Here is a 17,166-nt window from a genome sequence, read left to right as displayed (position 1 = left end):
ACGTGCTTCTCAGGAGCCCCTGGTGTCCCTCGGTACCAGCCCTTGATCCTGCCTGGCCTGGCCCCTTTCAGCCACTCTGCTGAGGCCTGTCGCACTCCTAACAAGCTCCCTTGTCTGTTCTAGATGTACACTGGGAGCTTTACCTACTGGGTGCGATCTGTGCTTTCCAGACACACAGTGGACACCATCCTGGGCAGGCTGGGCTACACGACCACCTTGGAGTCTGAGTTCTCACTGGTCCTGGCCATCAGTAAAGAGGGCATCAAGCAGATGGTGTTCGAGATCTTCCTGGCGAGGGTCTCATGTGAGGCCGTTCTTAGAACCACGGGCACATGGATGCTTCAGCTGGGCACAGAGAAACTTGCCAGGCCTCACAGCAGGCACAACTCAGAGAAAAGGCTGGTGAAGTCCTGCAGCTGCCTCGAGGGGGTTCAGCCAGGCCCAGGATCTGGGGGACCACAGCAAGGTCCCTCAGAAGGGGTGGGATCCGAGAGGGCCCTGGCAGAGGGCACTGCTGACCAGAGATCTCTGCCCATGGCTCTGAGCCCATCTGAGGTCTCAACAGCCCCCAACAGCCTCCCCAACAGCGCCCCAGTCCCCTGGGGCCCCCAGTGCCATGCCAGCATGTGCTTGGGCAGTGAGGAGGTCCTGCCTTGCTTCAGTGACCCTGTCTTACACTGGATGCCCTGGTTTCCCAAGGACATTTTCCTGAGAAGCCTGAAGGGAACCAACTCCCAGGCCTAGCCCTGGCCCCGGCCCTTCCTCCAGTGAGGTGGTCACCGCCTCAGGGTGCAGCAGGGAGCAGTCCCTGGTCTCAGATGCAGTTCTTGAGAGCAGGGAAGTCACCATTCTCAGCCAGCTCTGCCCGACACCAGGTCCCCAGTCTCCAGGGTAGTCCTTAGACCAGAAGCCACAAGCATAGCTGGAGCTGGCCAGCCCCAGAACAGACGCCGCACCTCCCAGCACCTCTTCAGAGAGGAATGAGCTCTGTGAGTGCTCCCCCACCTTCTGGGCCCCTCAACTCCTGCAGGCCATCCTAGAGGCATCCCGCACCCTGGGGTGGAGGAAAATGGACAACTAGGGCCTCTCATGGGGCCAGAGTCAACCAGTGATGATGGCAGCCCAGAAAGTGGAGTCACTCCGCTCTGGAGGTCTACCCAGGCTCCCCTGCATGGATGAGAGTCCCCCAACACCAACTATACCCCTCAGTGGGGGCTGGTGACACCAGTTCCCACCCAAAGACACCATCCCAGCAATGGTTGACGGAGTAAACTCTGGCTGGTACAAGGCAGGCACCCTGAATAAGCAAATAACTCTCACTGCGATGTCCACCAGGAAGTGACTGCTGGGAGAGGAGCTAGACCTGGGATCACGGCACGGGAGGAGAAGCAGGGCACAGGGGAAGAGTGGCCAAACCTATGGCTTGCTTGTGAGGCATAGGAGCCAATCTGCTAACCCCAAAAGCTCTCAAATTCCAGCCCTGCCATCGATGGCTTGTGTGACCTTGGGCAACTCACTCCACCTCTCTGAGCCTCGTTTTCCTCATCTGTAAAGTGACTATGGTCAGACGTCTTCCCAGGAAGCTGGGAAGAGTTAGTGAGGTGAGGTGTGCTCAGAGCCCATTAGAGACCGACCCAGAGAAGGGTCCCTCCCTTTAGGCTTTCTGTCCTCTTCATGTCCCAGGTCAGTTGTGTGACCCTGGGTAAGTCATCCTGCAGCTCTAAGCAGCTGCTTCCCTCAGCAGCCTTCAGACCCATTTCACCTGCCACAGTGCAAATAAAGAGGGCAGAGATGTGTAGACAACTGGATGTGTAGTACACCGTTAATTCATCTAGGATCCACTATTGACCTCCCTTTTCTCTCAGCTAATTTGTTGGGAGCTCAGGGTCAGCTCTCATGCCTGCTCTCCATCCAGGAGTGGGGGCACCCCCTCTACCTGCCATCTCCTGCCCCTTTATGTACACATATACATGCACACATGCACACAAGTGGGTACATTCAGGCACGACACATGCACATACACATGCCCTTAGTCATTCCTCATTGAGATCCCAACAGAGGGCATCCTCCTCCAACCAGGGGCTTCTCTACGCGGTGGCAGGTGTCATTAACCCAGGGACGGCCTCTAGGGCTTCCCATCTGTGAAATGGGAAACATTAAATAGGTGAAGGTCCCTTCCGGGTGCAAAGCAGTGTGTAATAAATGTTGGTACCTGCCTTTGCTCTCCCTGAAACTGAGCATATAACCACATCACTTTCAGTCCTTAAGACCAAGATGAGGCCTCAGGCTGGAAGGATTTTAAAAGCTTTGGCTCCACCTCCATCCAAGTCAGACAGAGAGTCGTCCACTAAGATAGCCCCTACACAGGCTTTTTGAGACACAAATCAGGAAGCAGTATGCACTGGGCAGCACAGGGCACGCTGGTTAATCACCCACTCATCCATCCAACCATCCATCCATCCTTGCCTCCCATCCTCCCTCCCTCCCTTGATCCTTCCTTCCCTCCATCCAACTGTCCATCCATCCCTGCCTCCCACCTCTCTCCTGCCCTTGATCCTTCCTTCCTTCCTTCCCTCCCTTCCCTTCCTTTCCTTCCTTCCTGCCTTCCTTTCCTCCATCCAACCATCCATCCAACCATTCTTCCATCCATCCATCCTCACCTCCCACCCTCCCTCCCTCCATCCATCCATCCATCCTTCCTTCCTTCCTTCCTTCCTTCCTTCCTTCCTTCCTCCCTCCCTCCCTCCCTTCCTTCCTTCTATCCAGCCAGTCATTCATCCATGCAACCATCCATTCATCCATCCATCCATCCATCCTAATCACTTAGCACAGCATCTGGTAGCCCACAGCCAAGCTGGAGAGCTGTCAGGGTGTAGAGCATTATGGGGAAAGTGAGGGAGCCACACCCCAGCCACAAGCCTCCATCAGGAACATCAAAAACAAGTAGGGCCAGGTGCGGTGGCTTATACCTATAATCCCAGCACTTTGGGAGGCCAAGATGGGAGGATCACTTGAGCCCAGGAGTTTGAGACCAGCCCAGACAACACAGCAAGACCTTGTCCCTATAAAAAAATTTTTTAAATTAGCCAGCCATGTAGTCTCAGCTACTCAGAAGGCTGAGATGGGAGGAATTCTTGAGCCCAGGAGCTCAAGGCAGGAGTGAGCCATGATTACACCACTGCACTCCAGCCTGGATGACAGAGTGAGACCCTGTCTCTTAAAATAAAAATAAATAAATGGGGGGGGGGGGAGAACAGGCTGATCGGGAGGCAGAACAGGTCAGCAATCTCAGGAGAAAGATGAGGCAAGAGGCTGCATCAGCTTGGAACCATGACAGCCACTCCAAGGCATATCCCCCAGGGCACCTGACCTGCAGCAAAGGAGCCTGGGAGAGCAACTTAGGCCAAGGATTCCAGGGGCAGGAAAGGCGAGCTAATTATTTTTTATTTTTATTCATTCTTTTCTGACCATTAACATAATAAACATGCTTATTCCAAACCAAAACAGAACTTTTGCTCACTTCACTAAGCCTGCCCCTCCCACATTCCCCATCTGGGTAAATGAGTCCACCATCCACTCACTCCAATCCAATGCAGACATCACCCTTGACTGACATCTCTCTCTCTCCTCCTCCCCCCGCTCTCTCTATCACATCCTTCATCCAATTCCTAGCTCCTCTCTTTCACAAGAGAGTCTGAATCCAACCCCTTCCCACCTCCTTCCACAGTAATCAAATTCACCATCGTCTCTCACTCACGTCCCTGGAGGCTGCCAGCCTTCTGCAGCCTGTGCTCCACCTAAACGCTGAAAGATTCTGTTAAAACCTACATTAGGGCTGTGCATGGTGGCACATGCCTGTAATACCAGCACTTTGGGAAGCTAAGATGGGAGGATTGCTTGAGTCCAGGATTTTGGGACCAGCCTGGGCAATATAAAAAGACTCCATCTCTATATATTTAAAAATAATAATAAAATAAAAATGTTTAAAAAAAAAAAACATTTGATCATGATCCTCATGTGTTCAGTTCCCTCCAGGGGTGCCTAAGGCCATATCAAGTTCCAGGCTCAGCCTCTCACTTCCCCTCTGAACTCATCTCAGGTCCCTTCCCCAATGTCCACTGTAGCCAAAGCCACCCTGGCTTCTGCAAGGTTCTGGAACATGCTGAGCCTGGCCCTATTCCCAGCCTCTGCACAGACTGTTCCCTCCGCTCTGTCTCCCTACCCCACCCTGCCATGTTCTCTTTCTTGTTATTCACATCTCCCCTTAAACGTCACCTTCTCAGAGAGGCCCCCTCTGACCAATCCTCTCTCTATCACATCAGCTTAGTTTAATTTTCTGCACAAAGATTTGAACTCATGTATTCATTTTCCATTTCCCCCCATTAGAAGATAAACTCCATGAGAGATAAACTTCATCTTGTCTCATTCACCATTATTTCCAAGGATCCATCATATTAAACCATCAAATGAGCAGAAAACTTAAAAAGTATAGATGAATATGAAAACAAAAGCAAACATTACCATAATTTCCACCATTCAGAGATACCCAACATCACCAGATTCCTGCAATTCCTCCCAGTCTTTTTTCTATATATGCATATATTAAACATTTGGGATTGTAATATTTACAGTGTTGTGCTCTGCCTTTATTTCCCATGAAGGGCATTATTCTAACTAATTTTAGACCGAGAGAAAAGTTGCAAAATAGTACAAAGAACTCCTTTCCACTCCTGGCCCTGCTTCTCCTGAAGCTGACATCTTATGTAACCATAGTATAATGATCAACAACAGGAAATTAATATTGATATAATGTTATTAACTATACTACAAACATTATTTAAGTTTCCCCAGTGTTCCATTAATATCCTTTCTCTATTCCAGGAGCATATACAGGATCCCACATTGCACTGAAGCTGACATCTTATGTAACCATAATATAACGATCAAGAACAGGAAATTAATATTGATACAATGTTATTAACTATATTACAAACATTATTTAAGTTTCCCAGTGTTCTACTAATATCCTTTCTCTATTCCAGGAGCCTATCCAGGATCCCACATTGCATTTGTATATTTTCCTTTGTCTCCTCCAGTCTATAATAGTTCTTCAGTTTTTTCCTTGTCTAACATGATCTTGGTGCTTTTAAAGAGCTTTTTCCAATCAGTTATTTTGTTTGGCTGGTGCTTTCTTATTACTGGAGTCAAGTATGCAGTTCTGGCAAGGATACCACACCAAAAAAAAAAAAAGATACTGCCAGGCACAATGGCTCACACGGTAATCCCAGCACTTTCAGAGGCCAAGGCAGGCAGATCACTTGAGCTCAGGAGTTCGAGTCCAGCCTGGGCAACATGACAAAAGCTCTACTCTACAAAAAATACCAAAAATTATCCAGGACTGGTGGCATGCACCTGTAGCCCCCGCTCCCCAGGAAGCTGAGGAGAATCACCTGAGCCCAGGAGGTCGAGGTGCAGTGAGCTGTGATTGTGTCACTGCATTCCAGCCTGGGTGACAGCGAGACCCTGTCTCAAAAGAAAAAAAAAAAAAAATGATGATGCTGTCTTCAGTGTGTCTTCGTAAAGGCTTCATGATGTCACTATGTCTTATCACCTCGATCACTTATTAAGCTGGTGTCTATGGGGTTGCCATCTCCACTGTCAAATTAGTTACTTTCTTTCCCTTTTTACTTGATAAATAATATTGCGGAAAACAGAAACTATGCAAATCTTGTTTCTCCTCAAACTTCAGTCCACTAATTTTAGTATCGACAGGTAAATCTTGTGTGTGTGTGTGTGTGTGTGTGTGTGTGTATATATGTATATATATAAAATATATGTGTGTGTGTGTGTGTGTGTATATATATATATATATATATTCTTTTTTTTTTTTAGGCAGAGTCTCGTTCTGTCGCCCAGGCTGGAGTGCAATGGCACCATTTCGGCTCACTGCAAGCTCCGCCTCCCAGGTTCACGCCATTCTCCTGCGTCAGCCTCCAGAGTAGCTGGGACTACAGGCGCCCACCACCATACCCAGCTAATTTTTTTGCATTTTTAGTAGAGACGGGGTTTCACTGTGTTAGCCAGGATGGTCTGGATCTCCTGACTTGATGATCTACCCACCTTGGCCTCCCAAAGTGCTGGGATTACACGCATGAGCCACCGCACCTAGCCTGTGATATTTTTAACTGTGGTGTTTGTGTAATGGCAAGTCTCTGTTTCTCTCTTGCCTTTTATGTGTATTAACTGGAAATCTATTATAAGGAAGCACTCTCTTTCTTCCTTGTTTATTTCTTTAATTGTTTGTTTATATCAGCATGGATTCGTGGATATTTATTTTAGTCTATGTGTTAGAATCCAATACTATCATAATTTATTTTTTCCTCAAACTGGTCCAGCTTTGGCCATTAGGAACTTCAGGCAAGCTCCATTCCCTTGACATGGTTCTATCACCCCCAACCCCCCTGCACCTTCTTTCTAGCACCACAAGATATTCCAGGCTCATCTTGCCATTCCCCTGTGGCATCCCTGGAATCAACAACATCTCCTAGGAGCCCTGGTTCCTTTTACAGGAGAATGATGTTTAGAGACCAAGAACTGGGTACCAGGTGTGCTCACTGTTACTGGGTGCCATTGCTTCTAGACCCACTCAGGACAGAGCTAGGAAACATAGGTATGTGTACTAAGCACACCTAAACATACACACGGATCTATATTTCTGTATCTATCTATATATAATTTTATTTATTATTTATTTAGAGACAGGGACTTGCTTAGTTGCCCAGGCTGGAGTGCAGTGGTACAATCACAGCTCTCTGCAGCCTTGAACCCCTGGACTCAATCTATTCTCACACCACAGCCTCCCAAGTAGCTGGGACTACAGGTGCACACCATCACACCTGGCTAATTTTTGTATTTTTTGTAGAGACGGGGTTTTGCCATGTTGCCCAGGCTGATCTCTAACTCCTGGGCTCAAGCAATTCACCTGCCTTGGTCTCCTGAAGTGCTGGGATTACAAGGGTGAGCCACTAGAGCCTAAAATTTTAAAATCATGAGTTTAGACTAACATCTCCTATTGTAACACAGCACCACAGGGTTTATTCTAGCCCCCTCTCTATTATTTATAACCTCTTTCACCAACAACAAGAAATCCAGCCCTCATAGTCTACAATCTATTTACTTATTTGTTCAACTTTAGTATACATAGTTTCAGAATCACTAACCTATATTCCTGTGAGAAACAGCTTTTTTTTTCCCCCATTGCAACCTCTGCCTCCTGGGTTCAAGCAATTCTCATGCCTCAGCCTCCCGACATAGCTGGAATTACAGGCATGTACCACCACACCTGGCTAATTTTTGTATTTTTAGTAGAGACAAGGTTTCACCATGTTGGCCAGGCTGGTCTCTAACTCCTGACCTCAGGTGATCCACCCACCCTGGCCTCCCAAAGTGCTGGGATTACAGGTGTGAGCCACCATGCATGGTCAAGAAACACTTTTAATAACTATACAACTTCTATGTTCAGAAATTTTTGCCTTTACTCTTACCATATCCAGTAAAGATACTGTTTTCCATAGTTATATGTTAGTTCTGTTCTTTCCTGCCCCTTCAGTATGGTTATGTTACTCACCTGTGGCATAGTGGAGTTCATCTGTAATTATTTGTTTTCTGTTTTCCACATCCTGGTTGCTCTTATTTATTTTGGCAGTATGTGAAAGGTATGTGAAACATTGCTATGTCACAGTATGTAACAGTCACAGTTATAGAAAAAGACATTTCAGGCTGGGCACAGTGGTTCACTAATCCCAGCCCTTTGGGAGACCAAGGCGGGCATGTCACCTGAGGTCAGGAGTTTGAGACTAGCAAGGCCAACTTGGGGAAACCCTGTCTCTACTAAAAGTACAAAAATTAGCCAGGTGTGGTGGCACACACCTGTAATCCCAGCTACTCAGGAGACTGAGGCACGAGAATCACTTGAGCCCGAGAGGTGGAGCTGCAGTGAGCCAAGAACATACCACTGCACTCCAGCCTGGGCGACACGGTGAGACCCTGTCTCAAAAAAATAAAAATAAAAACATATTTCAGAGAAGTTTCATTCCCTTATCCCTGTAGCCCAGTCCCATCCTTTCCTTCTTTCCAGCCTTTTCCCACCAACTTATTTTTGTCTCTGGGTGTCCTTCCTATATTTCCTTTGCATCTGTTTATTTTCTTCTATCGCTTTTTTTTTTTTAATTTATTTTTCGAGATGGAGTTTCATTCTTGTTGCCCAGGCTAGAATGCAATGGCGTGGTCTCGGCTCACTGCAGCCTCCACCTCCTGGGTTCAAGTGATTCTCTTGCCTCAGCCTCTCAAGTAGCTGGGATTACAGGCACCCACCACCACGCCTGGCTAATTTTTTTGTATTTTTAGTAGAGATGGGGTTTTGCCATGTTGCAGGCTGGTCTTGAACTCCTGACCTCAGGTGATCCACCCACCTCCCAAAGTGCTGGGATTACAGGCATAAGCCACCGCACCTGGACTCTCTACTTTCTAACACAAAGTATCTATAGCAAACTATGGATACTCATTTGGGCATTGCTTTTTTCATATAACTTTATGTCCTAGAAATTATTTCATATCTATTCAGAGATCTTCCTCATTCTTCTGTACAGCTGCATAGTACTCCATCATGTGAATGGAAAATGGTTTACTTAACCACTCTCTTATATATGCATCTTTAGATTGTTTCCAATATTTTGTAATGATTAACTATCTCCCAGGACACCTGTGTTCCACAGAGCCCAGAGCCCAGTCTGGTAAACAGAAAAAGAAGAAGAAACACAGAAAGAAATTCAAGACAGCTTCTGTGGACAGCAGTAAATGGCAATACACATTCTGGATTCCATGACATAGGCTTTCTCTTAGCTTCTGTTTAATGATAGCTTCTGCCAAGTTCACTGTCTTATGTAAACTAGAGGAACACGAAATTCACTCCAGCCTTAGGGAAGCTGAGGGGATGGGATTATTAGGAAAAGAAAGTGTGTGCCAGTAACCCTGAGGCCTTCAGTGAGTAATTCTGGCCAAGCCCAGAGCAGCCAGGGATGTATTATTACTATTCCATTCTGAACAATGGATGACTGACATTTGCAAGAGCTTGTCAATTATTTTAATAACTAACTCTTCAGGGTGGAGAGGGCCAAGGAGATGGGTGTTCCTCATTCCACACACACGTGAGGGAGCTCCCCACCCCAGGGCTCTAGGAAAACAGAAGTGATTCAGATTCCATAGTACCCTGTGGGTAGACAGGTTTCAGCACCACCTTTTACCTGCTCTGAGGTTTAAACGGCACCACCGTCCCAGGTCTAATGGTGCGAGTCTGCAGGAAGATTGTTCTGACTGATATAATCCCCAGGCGGGGGGACACTTCTCATCTAGGTGAAGGGCTCCTATGGAAATGAAAGGGGCAGAAAGAGAAAGTGAAAGGCAAAAACAAGCTGGGTAATGTTTCCAGAGGTCCACGTTCACTCGTTTGTAAATTCGGTCACTCATGTCATTGGAACAAGGACAAGGTAGTTTCATTCCTCACAGGGTTAGGCCTCGCAAGGGACACTATGGTGCGGGACAGGGATGGTGAGGGTGAGGATGAGGGTGGGATGATGTGGGAGCAGAGGGGAGAGGGAGGTGAGGCCCAGAGGACTCCGCAGCGCTGATGCCAGGTCATGTGACCGGGTCTGCGGGTGGGCACTGCCCTCTTGCCTTTCCCCCACCTCCCAGGGCCTCTAGCAAAGCCTTGTAGGAACCTTCCAACTTATCTTAGTTATGCCTTGGAAAGGGACATTATCAGCATCTGGATTACAGTGTGGATGGGGAGCAGTGGGCTCTGATGCCAACCGTGGCCAGAGCAGGAGCTCCAGGCACCATCCTGGACAGTCAGGCCCCAGAAGAAGGAAGCCAGGAGCCAAGAGGTGGAACCAAAAGAGAAAGGTGGGAAGAGCCTGGGACCCCGCTGGCCACTAAGCCACCACAAAGCCCGAGACCACCCTGCTACACACTTCTTTTGTGTAAAAGATAAATATATTTCTATCTAGTTTCCAAAAAAAACAGGTACATAAGATATTTTTAAATGGTTATAATCACATATTTTACATGTACAGTCAAAAAGCTTAAATAAAAACAGGAATAAACGCTAACTGAAAGAAAATGTATATGACATGCAACATTTTTAAAAGTCAGCGAGAGGTAGAGCAGCTGAGCAGCTCTGGCGTGTACTGATTTCATATCCCCATGGAACTACAGTCTCAAAGCAAGGATGAGGTGGGCCCAACACATCTGGAATGTCACTGCCCTGGGTGGCCCCTCTGGCTCTACAGGGATGCCAGCCCCTGCCATGCCCCTCCCAGCCACGGCCAGGAGCCTCTGGGGAGGACCTCCCAGTGCTCTAAGGACAAGGCCCCATTGTGCCCATGTCCCATCTGTCCTTCTCCTGCCCCAGTCCACAGTGTCTATGACTGCTCTGTGGCCCTTGCCCCCACCAGCTCTGCCTGCCACAGGGGGACAGCAGCCCTTGTGCAAGCTGGCTTCAGCCGTTTCAGGTATGGTCTCTAGGATGGGAGGTTTTTGCGACCTGTCCTGGCCACTGCTAATGCACCCAGCCTCCTCTCCAAGGTGGAAGGCAGGGAGGACAGCAGGCTCTTCTTGGACCCATACATTCCATGTTAGGAAACATGGGGTTTGAAAAATAAAAACACGTTACTCTACTGGCAAAAGGATGCTGGCAGGAGCTAAAATCACTGGCCCAGGAAGCACTTCAAAATCAACAACAGGGCTTAGGTGAAGGAGTTACTGGGTATCATAGAGCAAGAGAAAAATCATGGGTACATGTTCTCAGGATCTCTTGAGATTGTGCCTTGGGCAAAAAAAAAAAAAAAGTGGAAAAAAAAAAGGAGAAATCACATTTCCCCCAAAATGGATGCGCAAAATGAGCCTAGGGGAAATATTGGACTGTTCATTTACAAATTCTCAAGATGGACCCCACATGTCAAGATTCCTGGTAGCAAAGGTTCTGCCTTCCCCAGTTTTCCAGCTAATTAGCAGCACATGGGCTACAGGTGTTGCTAGACACAGCTCCTGCCTGGCTGCTGCCTCTCATCCTGCCAATGGCACAAGAACTGGTCCGAACAGGAAGAACCAGGAGTTGAAGGCCTTGACTTCTTAACTCTCTGGGACTGGCCCAGCAGGGTCACTTGGCACCCCTGCAGAGTTGGAGCACTGCACGTACAGGTGCCCATACTCACAGGGGCCTGGAAGTGGCCTTGCTACCTCTATTTACAGCTAATGGCTGCTGTGAGAGCCCATGGCCTGTTTCTCCAGAGTTGAGCCTTAATCCTTCCCAGGGTTTGCATCCAGTCTTCTTGAAGCTCACTCTGCCCACCTCCAAAGCTTCAGGACTAGCAATGCTTCCAGAGCCTTTATTTGCAAATCCCAGCTTTCCAGACTGTCCCCAAAGGGCATGTTCTTTTTCTCTTGTTTTCTGCTTGATCCAAGGGACGGCCTCGCTTTCAACGCAGTTCCAGCTGAGTGAAGTTAAGGTATTTTCTGAACCAAAAAAGATGATTTCAGGCTCTATGGCTCGAGGCATTCCCCTGGATGAAAGAACATTTCAAAAAGACTTAAGGCCACTTGTGCCTCTCCTTGGGCCACAGACTTTCAGTAATTCCAAGAGCAAAGCTCCTTATACAAGGACACAGATAGTACGGGAGGCTTGGAAGCCAGGGCTGGCTGCCCCTTGCCTCCGCTTGGCTCTGGGCAAACCAGCCACACACCAAAAGCGACTTCCCTGACATGGAGTTGGCAGCAGCTCAAGCAGGACCTTCATCACCAAGGAGACAGAGCACCATTCAGGAGCCAGCGTGTGAATCTCCTAAGGTCCTCAACATGCACATGAGGATGTGGTATATGGGCCTGCAGCAGCCTCGGAGGGGGAAACCACTGAACACAGGGCTCCAGTCAAACGCAGCACAATTTTGTGGAAGTCTAGAAATGCTGACTGTCCTTGGGAACGGCTCAACATTGAGAAAATGTTATCAGCTCCCAACACTGCCAGCTCTCCCCAAAGAGACATGAAAGCCTCCAACCAGAAGAGGCAGGGGAACAGTTCTCAGGAGGAGGCAGCCAGGGCAAAGGAAAGTTGCGGAGTTGGCTGAAAGTCTGAATGGTGCCAGCTCCGCTGCACACTGGCTGTGTGACCTCTGGGGAGCCCTCAATCTTTCTGAGCTTCAAATTCCTCACCTGGGACATAAGACTCCTACCTCAGCCTCCTGATGAAGGCTGAGATGATTGGTACACAGCTCCAGTGTGACGTCAGGCACACAGCAGGTGCTCTCCCTAAGGGCTTCATGAAAGCAACTCGGCAGCACGAAGCCACTGGAAGAGGCACCAGGGGAATGTGAGGCTGCGAACAGCAAAGGGCTTGGCAAACCCATTGGTCCCGTTTGTCACTTACCCACAAGGGCCAGAGACTTACGACAAAGACACTAGCAAAGGAGATGAGACCATTAGGAAAATCAAGCTGGCCAGACACAAAGCCCTCCTGGGAGCAAGTTTTTCCAGATTGCTCATAATAGCTAACTTGGCAGCAGCAGGCATTTTTCAGACATGATCCATAGACCTTTTGCCTCCTATGGGCCAAGCTTCCGATTCTCTGGAGTTAATATTCGATCCCGATTTTGTTCAAAGAGTTCTAACATCCTCTCCATGTGGTGGTCAGCCTCAATCACCTGGAAATTAGACACATGGGTCACAGGGCTGCACTGACCTCAGCAGCATCCTCCCTTCACAGCTGGAGAGAGAGAGATGGAAGCAGGCGGCAGGGGGCAGGGGGCACAGAGAAGGTTGCAGGCAGATAAAAAGGAAGGTTAGAGCCAAATTGCTCTCAGCTCTAGGGCAATCTACATTTCCAATGAGGTTTTCACTTAAGAATGTACTGTAAGAGCCAGGTATGGTGGCTCATGTCTATTATCCAAGCACTTTGGGAGGCTGACACCTGAAGATGACATGAGCCCAGGAGTTTGAGACCAGCCTGGGCAACATAGTGAGACCCTGTAAGCTCATGAATGATTTGTTTTTTTCCCTTATCACTTTCTACCCTCCTTTTTTTCTCATAATGAGGGAGAAAAATAAACTGTACTTATTTAAAAATCTACTACAGTAGGCCGGGTACAGTGGCTCATGCCTGTAATCCCAGAATTTTGGGAGGCCGAGGCAGACAGATCACTTGAGGCCAGGAGTTTGAGACCAGCCTGGCCAACATGCAAAACCCCATCTCTACGAAAAATATAAAAAATCAGTCAGGCACGGTGGCATGCGCCTATAGTCCCAGCTACTCGGGAGGCTGAGGCAAGAGAATCACTTGAACCCAGGAGGCAGAGGTTGCAGCAAGCCGAGACTGTCTGCATTCCAGCCCGGGCAAGAGCGAGACTCTGTCTCAAAAACAAACAAAAAACTACTACAGTAATATCTCACTTTCCAGAACCTCACTGCCTACAAGAGCCATGAGCAGAAGTGTTTGAGCCCAAACAGATGTTCCTATGGCCATGCACAAAAGCTGATGCATAGTCCTGCGTCACAGTCCATCAAACATTGTTCCTATAGCCACGCACAAAAGCTTGCACACAGCCCTGCCTCACAGCCATCCCATGTTGTATATGTAACCATCTTAGGTTCCCTCCAATCAAGACTCAGAGGGACCCCAGACTCCGCATTTCTTGGGAGCGTCTGGGCCACTGCGCATTTGTGTGAGTAAAGAAATCTGGAAACAGCAAACTGGAAAACAAGGATGGGGAAGTGAGGAAATGCTGATGGGGCAGACACATCAATATCAGTCAGAAATGACACATGGCAGCAAGAGAAAGGAGGGTTACTGTAAAAAGTAAACACAGGAATGCAGAGACATTAGTGGGCAGGACAGACAGTTCCACACCTCAGCACTTCCTAAGGGCATCACTGTGTGACAGCCCAGACCAGACACTGACATTCCTTCTGATGACCTGAGTCACCCAACAAAGGTGAAATGAGGTTCTGTGTCATCCACGGAAGAAGGAAGGTCACATCAGAGGAACCACCATCCCAAATGGTGAAAACTGAAACCCGGGTCTACAGTCTTCGCTGAAGATGCTGGATCAGTGACAACCGCCAGGTGTGATGGCACTGACACAGACTGCCTTCCCTCGGGTCTGGCCAACTCACTCTGAGACTCAGCCCAGAAACAGGGACTAGGAGAGAGAGGACCAGCCTTCCCACCTTCCTCCTTCCAAGTTGTCAAACTCTAAAGGACTGTGCCCTCCCCTGTCTGCAAGATGTCTGACATTCCCTGGGTCACTCCTCTTTCTAGAACAGTCTCGTACCCTGTAAGGGAGTCTTACTTACCAGAACAGGGGCTGCCACGGGGAAAAGGCTGCCTTTGATGAGCCACTCCTCATGGAGATGGTGAATTGCTTCCAGGTATTCCTGCCAGGGAAACATAAACAGTCTATCGGGAGTGGGCAGGGCACACCCCGCCCACCAAGAGTCTCAAGCAGAGGGGAACAAAATAGTCAGCGACTCAGACAAAGCAACCCTGCAAGAGCAAACCTGGCTCAGGCAGACAGTGGCAGACGCAGCTGCACACTCGGTGGCCAGGTTGAGCAAAACAACAGCAGAAGTGTCACCAGCCACCCTGCTCTGCTCCACTGGGGGTTCACAGGCACAAACACTGGCCCTTCCTCTGGCGCCTGAATCAAAGCCAAGGCAAAAGGCCGGACCCACACCTGGCTTCTCCCATTTACTGCCACTTCTGCAGCAGCAGGGCCTCAGTTCCTTCAGACGGGGCCCAGCCCCAGGCAGCCTCTAAACCCTCCCCTCTGTCTTGCAACCAAGAGGATTGTGACCCTCACCCCTTGCCCTTCTAGTCCCTCAACAACTCATAACCTATAGACCCTCGAGACTATATAAAGACCGCCAGCTGCAGAAAGCCTGATGTGGCGGAGCCCAAGGAAAAAGGGGCACAGGCCCTCTCAAGCCATGGGGCCTACATATGGGGCAGAGCAGATACTCGTGCTCTCCCAGGCACAGAGTGGAATGGCTCCTCACACAGATTTCACTCGCCATCACAGGCTCACGTGTCAACCCTGCAGCTGCCTTTTCATCTGCTGCCCAGCTCTCCCTTGGCAATAGGAGCCAGATGTGTCCCATGGACTTGGTCAAACCCTTAAGACAATGGCTTGGATCACAACTTGGAGGGACCCCAGGCTTGGGGAGCATCTGGGTCACTGCAGAGCTGCTGTGCCCATCACAGCATGGTCCAGCCTGGCCCCATTCTACTACACTCCATCTTCCTAGCATTCTTGTCTCCAAGATTTCAAAGGAGCTGCCCAGAGTGAAGCCCGGGCCTTCGTGGCAGGAATGCATCATGCTGGCAACAGGAAAAAACAAGGCTGAGCAGGGCTTCAGGAGTTGGATAGGCCTCCCAGGGCCCCCAGTCCAGCCTATCCTGAGCTCAGAACCCATGACGCCCCACTGAATGCTTGCCCAACTTCTATCTCCCTCCAGAGGCAGTTTTTCACATGGGACATTCAGTTCAATACTAACTGAGCAACTACTAGACACCAGGCCCCAAGGCACATGCAGAGGACACAGAGAGAATAAGACCCAATCTTAAAAAGCCGATATTAATGAGGGATGGGGGAAAAAAGGTATAAACAAATAGTGTCAGTACGCTGTCCTAAGGCCTGTGATCACAGAAAGCCAGGGGGTGGGTTTGGGGGGTTACAATGGAAAGAAGGTCAGGGGTGGCTTCCTGGAGAAGGTGACATCTGAGTAATACTTTAAAGTCAAAGGAAACGACGGTGCAAAGGCACATTTGCATAGCTCCACTGTGCGTGTGGATGTTTGTGTGTGGCCACAACTAGTTCCTTACAGCCAGAGCATAGAAAGTAAGGAATAGAGGAAGATAATGCCAGAGAGGCAGTTGGGGCCAGGTCATAAGCCATATTACAAAGTGAGGACTGCATCCTAGCCAGCGGCAAGGCACTGAAGGGTTCTAGGCTGGGAAATTGCACAAGTGGTATGAGTATTGGAAATATCAGCCGCGCAACAGCCTGGAGGCCGTTGAGGGAGATGTGAGGAGGGAAGGACCAGGGCAAGAAGCACAGCCTGGGCCTGTATTGGCAGAGTCCCCATGAGAGTCAGTGTGGCCTGAGCAGAACTCAGAGGGGCATGGCATCTCTCCAATGGGCAAGCACTACTAAGCATGAGCACTGCCTCCGTCCTGGGCACTGTGCTGAGCACTAGGGATGCAGCAGTGCACAAGGGGGCCAGTCCTGCCCTCCTGGAACTCACATTCTAGGGAGGACCCAGAAAGCACAAGGCCAGGCAATCTTCAGGAGGCAGAACAGACAAGCCCTGGTGCTGCCAAGATGGGGAGGGGCAGGTGGGGAGGGGAGGAGAAGGCCTCCAAGCAGGAGGATTGCCAAACCGTGAGTCAGCGACCACAGGAAGCCAAGCAGATTTGGACATCCATGTGGGTCTCTGGCCAAACAGGAAGCCAGAGTTCACCCTCTGATACACTTGGTTCCTGTTTCTCTCTCTGCAAAGGCACAATGATCTCATGGGGGTGGGGCTAGGAGAGGAAGCCGGGCGTGGACAGAGGCGGTTTCCCAGTTTGTCTTTAACCAAGTCAAAGAGGCCTCTTACCAGTGGAATGACCTTCTCCTCTTCCCTGCATCTCCTCTTTAACCTCTGGTAACAAGTCTCAGGATTGGTCCGAAGATAAACTGAGGTTAAAAGAATACGTGGCTCTCAGGACTCTGCTCATGGCTTGGAAGCGAAGCAGGCACACGGGCAAAGGCAGGAGGAAGTTCTGCACAGCTCAAGTAGGAGGCAGGGAGGGCCAGCTCTCGGCTTGACCACTGACCCTCAGCCCCGATTTTCATTCTCTTTCCATGTCACCAGCCCCATGGGTTCGTTTTGAGGCTGAATGGGATTCTGTTCATAGACATAGCTCAGCACAGGCCTCACACCAAGCAGGTCTCAGTGAATGTTCAGGCTCTGTCCTTCCTGTTCTTTACCAACTAGAAAACCCATCAGATCACAGTGGATTGAGGTCTGAAAGTAGCGGAGCCAGGGAGGGAATTTTAAAGAACAAAGGCCAAGGTT

The 17,166-nt window shown here is 49.3% G+C and overlaps 1 protein-coding gene across 5 annotated transcripts in view; it reads right to left on the bottom strand.

The window, feature by feature from the left end:
- Positions 1-10,028: 10,028 nt before the first annotated feature.
- Positions 10,029-17,166, bottom strand: part of TK2 (thymidine kinase 2, mitochondrial) — a 40,457-nt gene continuing 33,319 nt past the window's right edge. For 4 of the 5 annotated variants that reach the window (XM_011932111.1, XM_011932107.1, XM_011932110.1 and 1 more), the window contains 3 exons: positions 16,705-16,784; positions 14,401-14,481; positions 10,029-12,752 (listed from right to left, as the gene is read on the bottom strand). In XM_011932111.1, coding sequence (XP_011787501.1) covers positions 12,654-12,752; positions 14,401-14,481; positions 16,705-16,784 — 260 coding nt within the window. In that variant the 3' untranslated portion in view covers positions 10,029-12,653. The remainder of the gene's footprint in view (positions 12,753-14,400; positions 14,482-16,704; positions 16,785-17,166) is intronic. The other variant, XM_011932108.1, reaches the window with a different exon arrangement.

This window comes from Colobus angolensis, unplaced genomic scaffold (assembly GCF_000951035.1).
Source record: "Colobus angolensis palliatus isolate OR3802 unplaced genomic scaffold, Cang.pa_1.0 Scaffold93, whole genome shotgun sequence".
NCBI classification, from domain to species: Eukaryota; Metazoa; Chordata; class Mammalia; order Primates; family Cercopithecidae; genus Colobus; species Colobus angolensis.
The sequence above is the reverse complement of the archived record's forward strand: the minus strand, read 5'-3'. Positions and strand labels throughout refer to the sequence as shown.